This window comes from Habropoda laboriosa, unplaced genomic scaffold (genome assembly GCF_001263275.1).
Source record: "Habropoda laboriosa isolate 0110345459 unplaced genomic scaffold, ASM126327v1 scaffold207, whole genome shotgun sequence".
Lineage (NCBI taxonomy): Eukaryota > Metazoa > Arthropoda > Insecta > Hymenoptera > Apidae > Habropoda > Habropoda laboriosa.
The window spans coordinates 764,648-773,796 of record NW_017100397.1 but is presented as its reverse complement, the minus strand read 5'-3'; the positions used below and the strand labels follow the sequence as shown (position 1 = coordinate 773,796).

At 35.3% G+C, this 9,149-nt stretch overlaps 1 protein-coding gene across 1 annotated transcript in view; it reads right to left on the bottom strand.

The window, feature by feature from the left end:
* LOC108575182 (acyl-CoA synthetase short-chain family member 3, mitochondrial) overlaps nucleotides 1-7,826 on the bottom strand; it is an 8,047-nt gene extending 221 nt beyond the window's left edge. The window contains exons 1-12 of the mRNA XM_017937911.1: nucleotides 7,749-7,826; nucleotides 6,293-6,469; nucleotides 3,858-4,023; nucleotides 3,509-3,798; nucleotides 2,948-3,044; nucleotides 2,666-2,874; nucleotides 1,753-1,981; nucleotides 1,299-1,409; nucleotides 1,037-1,236; nucleotides 616-761; nucleotides 293-515; nucleotides 9-184 (exon numbers count right to left, since the gene is read on the bottom strand). Of these exons, the coding sequence (XP_017793400.1) occupies nucleotides 9-184; nucleotides 293-515; nucleotides 616-761; nucleotides 1,037-1,236; nucleotides 1,299-1,409; nucleotides 1,753-1,981; nucleotides 2,666-2,874; nucleotides 2,948-3,044; nucleotides 3,509-3,798; nucleotides 3,858-4,023; nucleotides 6,293-6,365 (1,920 nt within the window). The 5' untranslated portion in view covers nucleotides 6,366-6,469; nucleotides 7,749-7,826. The remainder of the gene's footprint in view (nucleotides 1-8; nucleotides 185-292; nucleotides 516-615; nucleotides 762-1,036; nucleotides 1,237-1,298; nucleotides 1,410-1,752; nucleotides 1,982-2,665; nucleotides 2,875-2,947; nucleotides 3,045-3,508; nucleotides 3,799-3,857; nucleotides 4,024-6,292; nucleotides 6,470-7,748) is intronic.
* Nucleotides 7,827-9,149: the final 1,323 nt, after the last annotated feature.

The window sequence follows — 9,149 nt, the reverse complement described above, 5'->3', positions numbered from 1 at the left end:
TTTATTACCTTTACTAGCTTTGAACATGCCAAATTGGCGATAGATTTACGGACTATTTTCCCGGAACGGGTTCGAGGTAACGCTCTCACAGCAGCGGCTATCCTGAAGTATGCTATAGGACCAATTAAACTTCTCACCCGCGCCACTAGCTCCTCGTTAATCTGTTCCTCGTTTTTCATCGTTTCTGTGAGCATGTAAGAAGACAAGTGTAATGTACCATCTCTTAAAATTTCTCGTAGTAACAGTAATAATAATTATAATTTTGTAATAAGTGTTTGAATTGAAAGTTCACCTTGCTTCATTATGTAAAGACATAACGGTACTTCGCCTTTAATCGGATCGGGTACACCAACCACGGCGACGTCTACAACGTCTGGATGAGTCATGACAACGTCTTCCAACGCAGAGGTGGACAATCTATGACCTGCGACGTTTATCACGTCATCATCGCGTGCCATCACGTAAACGTACCCGAAGTCGTCCTTGTACCCCACGTCCATAGTATCGTAGTAGCCCTATTTTTTTATGAAATGAATAATTAATATCCAATAATAAAATTGATTGTTTAATATTGAAACAAAGATATCGTTTCCTTATTTCAGAGGCACGACTCACTGAATACGTGGAAAAGTACACTTCCTTGAACCTCTCGTCAGCTTGATACAAAGTAGACATGCAACCAGGCGGTAAAGGTAACTTTATGGCGATTCTGCCTAACTCATGGGCTTCTGCTTTACTACCGTCGTCTCGCAAAATGTCAACTGAATGGAAAGAATTATTTTTTCATAAACAATGTTTTTATACATGATGATTCCAAATGTTACATATAGAGAATTTGTATAGGTAGTGAAACGGATATATGTAGTGAGGTCGTAAAATCGGTCAGATGTCAAAGTATAGTCGATAGAAGGAAATTAAAGAATTAAGTACAGGCACCTATTGATGCAGTGACACTCTGTGTCATTTTACGTTTTTCTATGTTTCTTTCACCAATTATACACTAAGATACATTCTTATAATAAAATATTAGTCTTACTGTTGTAGCCAGGAATTGAAAAGCCAGTGCTGTACTTTGGCAATCTAGGATTATGCCCATAACCTAGACATAACGCTGTAATGGGATATCCAGTCTCTGATTGCCACCAGTTATTCAAAACTGGTACCTTGAACGCTTTCTCCGCCCAGATTTTTGTCTCATTGTCACAAAACTCTCCAGCCACAAATACGGTTTTTAAACTACGAAAGTAATCGTATAGATTAAGAAGAATACATCGTTAATTTTTTAATAAATGCCTTACGATTTCATAGAATATTTTCCACCGTATAAGAGTTCTGGATCAGCGCGTCTTATAACGCGAAGCGCGGTTGGCGCGCAGAACAACGCGTTCACACTGTGCTGATCGATTACCCTATAAAAAACGCAACAGTTTCACTTAATTCTACATGTTACATTCTTGACGGCAATTTCATAGAACAGAAATTAATGAGTAAACTAGATTGTTCAGAAGAATATTGAGAAGAACGATCCACGGTTTGAACGTTCATATCTATTAGTTCATTTATTAACCCTTTCACAGTAGAACTGTTTTACCGTCAAAAATACTATCTTTTAACGTGCAAATATTTGTAAGAATTTTATTCGTTTTTTTTTTATAACGAAAATTAACTGGATGCACATCGCTCGTTTACTGTGCAAAAATAATTTCGATCAACGATAGATTCATCAGCAGCAAAGTAGTTAATTGTTTAAACCTGAAGTATTGCGCTGCGTCTGGTGTCCTATCTGGTTTCCCCTCATACATCACGCTGGTAGCACCATAAACGAGAGGTCCATAGCAAATGTAAGAATGACCCACAACCCATCCCATATCAGATGCCACCCACCAAATAGAATCCTTGTCCATATCATAAACTGTCTTCATAGTCCAGCAAACAGCTACCAAATGTCCACCCACTGATCTTAGAATTCCTTTCGGTTGACCTTTAATAAGAAACAACAAAAAAAAAAACAAACAAATTTCTCTGTCAGTAGAACTTATGTTACAATTTTACGAACTTTTACACGCTTGTGCAATCGGAAGTGCATCAAGACCGCTTATTTAGCCGCTTAATGACTTTTGCCAATAATGTAAACTTTTATGCGGATCTTGCATGCAGTTCCACGACCAGTTGGATATTGGAAGGTTAATGAGTTGTCGAGGAAACAATAATTGAGAAACTACTTGGAGCAACCGCTTGAAATGTGTATATGGAGAAATAATTTGTAGATGTACAGGATGTCTCACTTACAATAAACTGATATTGAAAATAAGAAAAAAATGTCTAAAAGGAGTTTATATGGTTTCAAGACTTATATCTGGTGATGATAAAACAGAATCCTCTGAAGGTCATTTCAAGGTCATCAATATTTTTTTGCATATTAACATCTGTGACCTTAACAAAAATGTTGATCACCTTGGAATGACTTTCATTCAAGATGACTTTGGGGGAGATTTATTATCATTACATACTAGGTGCATATTTTCAAATTATATTAATTCCTCTGACACCCTGTATATTTCAGATCAGAATCTATAAAAATATAAATCTTATAAATAGAGTGTTAATTGTAATTGATTATTTTCAACGGCATTTTTCGTTTAATTACACGACAGAATGAGGCTACCTGTTGTGCCTGAGGTGTACAGAATGTACAGAGGTTCGTTCGCTTCAACCGGTTCACAGGGATGAGGTTTCGACCTTTTAATCACGTCGTCCCAGTCGAACTGGTCCTCTAAGAGTGGACTCTGCCAGATGTTTCTCCTCTGAAATATGATGCACTTTGGTTTCTTTACGGAGATGATGTTCATCGCGTTGTTCAACATAGTAGTGTACCTGTAATTGGAATAGTACAATACATAATTGCAAATATGTGTACTACAATCTTAAACAAAATGAAAAATCATACTTAATTAATTTAGAGGGTTCCATACCGCAGCTGGCCGCGATCACAACCTTTGGCTTTGCGTTATTAATTCTGACGGCCAGTTCGTTCGCGGCGAACCCTGAAATAATGAAATAAAGTTTATTTCTTTGATATTTGTTTATGTCTTCTTTTTAACGTTCATGATATTAAGAAAATGTTTATTTTTTTAATTATTTAGAAAACACGAATTATAATAATTTTAAATAATAGGAAACACTGTTTAAGAGAAAGAGAAACCAATACATTAAAAAGAAAAATTCAATTCTACAATTAATTCAAGAAGTAAATTAGATAACTTAAACAAAACAAAAGTTGTGCTAATAACAAAATTATCTATAACAATAAGAAGATACAAAATATATAATAAGTAAAAGTAATAATAATGTACAACACATGTAATAAATAATAATAATAATAAAATGTTAATTGGAATGTTTAGTACATCCGGTAGGATGTAGTTCCAGGAACGGAAGTAATACAGGTCAATGTATTCCGCTTCTGAGAAACTTTGATCTTTTTATTCATGCAAATATATATATTTACCGCCAAATACAACCGAGTGAATCGCGCCTAGCCGCGTGCTCGCTAAAATAGCCATTATCGTCTCAGGAATTAGCGGCATATAGATAATTACTACGTCGCCCTTTCGAACACCCATGTCAGCCATTGCGCCAGCTAATAAAGACGTCTTTTCTAAAAGTTCATTGTAAGTCACTCGTCGAATCGTTGACAAATGAGGACTGTCGTGGATCAATGCTGTTTTATTCCCATTTCCAGCGAGAACGTGTCGATCCACTGCATTGTAACAGGCATTTAATTCTCCACCGACGAACCTATGAAATAGAAAAAAGAAAATAAGAAAAATGAAGTTCTTTTCTTTGAAAATGGTTACCATTTTGTAAATGGCTGATTAGTGTCATCCAACACTTTTTCCCAAGGTTTACTCCAGTGCACGCATTTCGCAACTTCTCCCCAAAATTTTTCTGGATTCTCTAAAGATTCTCTGTAAGCTTCGTCGTACTTCGGGCAAGGAATGTGATGGCGATTAACAATGTAATCTGCGAGAAAAATATTCGAACATACTAATAAGTTACTTGTGCTTTTTAACACGTTCATTGTCCAACAAGTACTTGGACAAGGATTAATAATAAATAACACTGTTAATTTAATTATTTTCATAACATTTCAAACAGACTATTTTCTGTATCTATAAAAAAAGAAAAAAATGCATATATGAAGTTCAGTGGACAATGGACGTCTTAACATTAGAAATTAAATTATTAATGAAGTAAAGGTTATCAATTCATTATCAATATCATTATCACTTGAAACAATTATAATAGCTGACGTAATAAAGAAAATTGAAATGATATGATACGGAAATCCTGTTCTAACGGATATACATATATAAATGCAACAATAGAAGGGCGATCTTCCGTGGAAACTTGACCGCGTAAAGATCAGATCGTAGCGCGTTAAGGTAACATTGACTTCTGTAATCTGCGTCGTGTGGTTGTGTTTCATGAATATTTAAAGGTCCCGCGTTGGGAACGCTGTCTTACTGATATTTTTTTACCTTCCACCGATGAATAATTCATCGAGAGTCGTCGGTACCGAGTTCATAGTAATTTCCTATGCTGCCCGCGCCCCTTTAACATGTCGCTCACGTGTTTGTGTTTCCGTGTGTATGGTGAATTACGAGTATTGCGTAAAAACAACCGTAATACCTTGTCACTGATACCAACCGAGGTGATCGAAAATTTTACTTTCGTTCTGCTCATTGCGCGATTCCGTCTACTTTGTGTATCTCTTCCTTTCTCCTTTTTCCTTCTATCTTCCCTCTCTCTCGCTCTTTCTTTTTTGTTCTCCTTTTTCTCTTTCTCTTCCTATTTCTTTTCCGCTAGTTTCATATATACTTTGTGACTTACATGGATGTGTAAAGTATTGACGAAGGATTGGATTAATGTTCATGTTGTAATTTTTTAATTTGAATAGATTAAACTTAGCAGTCGTCGCTCGAAAATAAGTACATATACTTCTTTTTGTACATTCGTCACTGTTTTACCACTTGAGACTGTGGTATAGTGGATGCGTATTCGGACGAGTTGACAGTCTGACGAATGAAATATCTGAAGACTGCAATGCATACACTCATAAGAATCTGTATACATATATATTTGATTGTTTTAACATATTGAGTTCGTCCGAATACGCATCCACTATAACCACAGCCTTAGCAGATTTAACAGAAAACGATTAGTCGGCAAGTATTGGATGATTGCAAATGTTCGTGCCCGATTTTCAAAGGTGGCGAGAACCTTATCGACTCAGCACAGATGTCTCTTTTAGCGTAACGTTACGTTCCTATCGAAAGATACACACCGTTTGTGTTTTATTTTCAAATAATTATTCATTTCCTTCCATTTCAGTTTCAAACGAAATCTGCTTTTGCACACACCGATTGTGTTTTATTTTCAAATCGGGCATGAACTTTTGCAATCATCCAATATTTTCTAATGTTCCAGTGTTATCAGCGTGGATAAGTAGTAAGCGCCGAACTTTGTTAGACACCGAAGCCTAGAGCGCTCTTTGCTTACTCTACTGCGCGCACGAAATTGAATGCATTTCGAGTATGAAGATTCGTAAATTAAAAAATTAAAAGTTTGAAAATTTGGAACGCAAATATCCCAAATTTAGACATTCAAATTTCTCATTCTGTCGCATTTAATCAGACCGGTGTCGTTTACGAAATTCATCTCCGTCTCCTTAAAAAGAAAAAAAGCCATCGCTCACTCGCATATCGCGTATCGCGTATTGTAATTCTGTTTACAATGTCCTTCGTCGTAAATATACTGTCGCCGTCCCTCTCCGTGTATTTAATTATACATCAACGTTTAGTAGCTATGAACGCATCTGGAAAATAGCAGCTGCGTCGGATAATTCGATGAAGCTAATGGGTATTATCCGTGGACCTCCTTAACAATGAAATTTCGATGTTCACGGAACAGAAGAACGTTAATCGCAGCTGTAAGCGAAAATGTTCCAACATCTGGAAATTTAATTACCGATAAAACGCGTCTCAAATAATCGCGTCCATTTTTAGAAAAAACACGAGAGAGAGGGAACTACAGTGAAAATTAGTTTTCTTTCACGACGACGATTTTATGACGTTAAAAACTAGATAAATCTTCCTTCTTGTTGTAGAGAACACTCTTAACAGAGGTAAAAATTGTACTTTTTTCTTAAGTAGAAAACGCGACTCTAAAATAAGTGCACTTCCAGAGAATTTCATTTCTCTTGACGATATTTGAAAAAGAAAACGCTTACCTGATCCATCGTTATTCTGTAAGTCCTTCGAGGCAACGATTAACGGTTGGAAACTCATGTTGACCTGAGACATCGTATAATCTGTATTCAGACTCTGGTACGAATAACGCTTTTTTTATATTTGCTAAGGAGTGTCCATTCACGATGCTAGGAATCTTTGATATAGATGAAGGTAAGCTGTAAAGAAAGTTACAAAGTATACGTTCAAGTTATATCTTTAAACACATTAGCTACCGACTTCACAATTCTCACGACAGATCACACATAAATGTATGTATTATATAGTGCACAGTTTACGTATTTCATACATATTACATGTGCATAAGTGCAAATACACGTTGCATTATGTGAAACTGACAAAAATACAGATATTAAGAATGTAAGCACACGTAATACAAAAGATAGCGGGCTGTGCTTTAAAAAAATATCAACGTTTAAATGATAGCCTGATAAAATTTTTCACCTATTGTCAAAACTGAGAACACGTTCTTTATTCAATGGAACAAAGTTCGTATTTTGTGAGTCGTTTGACCGTCGACGTTACTTGTATGTGAATATCTTAAGCGATTTCCATTCGATTATTTAGAAATTAAAATTAACCGATAATTGTGTAAACGTAAACAACGAAGAATAGATTTTAGTCAATTTTGAGGAATTATAGATAGTGTATCGCGGAAATCAATGTAATTAGATTATCGATGAGTAGTTGAACGTCGATGTTAAGTTTATTTACGGTCAAAGTACCAAAGTAATATATTGTATTAATAATATTGTTAATAGTACGATATTTCATGCCTTTGTCATTTTTCTATCTCTTTCATAGCTAAAGTGTGGGTGTTTGCAGTGATAGAGAAAAGATGGAAAAAAGTGGTAAACGACCCAATATTTGGTGATTGCCTCACTGCAAAGATCATTTGAGGTCCTTGCAAAGATCATTAAAAACCCTTGCAGTGAGATCCCTTGTTACCAGATATTGGATCATTTCTCACTTTTGTCCATTTCTTCTCTGTCAGTGCAGATACTTCTACTTCGCTAACTGTAAAAGAGAAAAAAAAAATGAAAGAGATATTGCACAAATGATTACATATTATACAGTAAAACTTACAAGAACCTAACAAATTAGCCCTTCATACTTAGACCCTCGTAAATACAATTCAAATTTACGACGAAATTCAAACGAAATATCGAATAACAATCATGTAACGATAATGCGTTAAATAAATTCTCCTTTTTACAGAATGAACGCCTTTTCTCTGTCTTACAAACAACAAGGGTTGTCGCGAGAAGCATCGACAAGAAGGGAGAGATGTTTGCTATATTCTTACACGATCGTCTTGTTTAATCTTCTCTTATCGTGAAATCTCCAAATTTAACATCGAGAAAATGTTCATTAATCGATCTGATCGATTTAAAGATAGAGAATTGGATTGATAACGAGGAACCTGGACGTACTTACTATACGTAATCCCTTGCAGTTGAAACAAGATCGTTTTAAGGCATCTCCGCTCAAACTTTCGAGCTGTTATTACAAACGTAATCCATCACGATTAATCTTGAACTCTCCGTAAAGCCTCACGGCGCTAGTTGGCGAACGAAACTCGAATAACAAATAACACCCCTGTAAAATTTTCGCCACTGCAAGAGAAGAAGAGCTAATCAACGGTTACGATACGATCGATACACAAAATGATACTGATCGTCGTTATCGCTTTAATCCAGTTAGCTGATATACAAAAAGAAATCGTCACGTGATTTATGTACTTCCTCAACGTATCTTGATCCCGGAGGTCGCCGTATTTAATTTGGAAAGAGACCATGCTTGATGAGTTAACGTCTATTCAATATAAATTCATTAGTTCCGGTTAGAAAGTTTAAAAATTAAAGGTTTTTAAATTTTTAAATTGTTAAAAATCGTTAAAAATATTACTTCTTGGTGCATTTTTCTCTGATCTATTTTGTAAAATTGATCATTTTTATATTTCTTGTGAGGATTCTTCTATGTACAGTTTGTCACCTCGTGCAAGATTGTTCTCATTAAATTCTAATTTCTTTGCAAATTTTCATATGCAAAAACTGATGGACTTCATCTTATCTCTTTTTTTACTCCGCTGACTCATGTTCTTTGATTTATGCTTCACGAAACATGCTAGAAAATTATGGAGGAATTTTTCTGATCGATTTTTCTCTATAGACTCTATAGAGGCACCATGAATTTCCTATTTTCCAGCTCGAACGGATTAATTTACCAACTCGAGGCCTGTTTTACAGGACACTTGTGGGAGAAACTTGAAAGGAGAAGCGCGACAGAGTTTCTTAGACAAGAATTTGCATGTAGAAACTAAATATGAGAAGAATAGCACCCTTTATTAGATACTCAGAAAACAAAGATATTAAAATTCCTGGAACTTCCATAAACTTCTATTAATTCCACTTAACCTTTTATTGCTCCGTGACTCCCATAAATTTTATCACCTCGTTAAATTTATCACCTTACCAATGAACTACACCCTTAACCAGGTTAATCAACAGTACAATATATATCCAATAAAAGATAACAATAAGAAAAACAAATACACACAATTTAAGAAGCTATTACAAAATCTACATTTCTAATTGATCAATTCTGGGGATCTGTATATATTTTCTCAAATAGTGATTCTTTTTACCTAAAATATGTACCTCTCCAAGTCCTCTTAAAAAAACAATATTCTCACCACGTATCCTCAGCACACTGTGAATAAGTATTCTGAAAAGAAGCACCATAAGAACCATAATAAAAAATGCGTCTAGAACTGATCAAGGATTAACAAGTCTTTCTAGTCTATGCAGCAAACTTCTGTCGTTTCAAGCGACTATC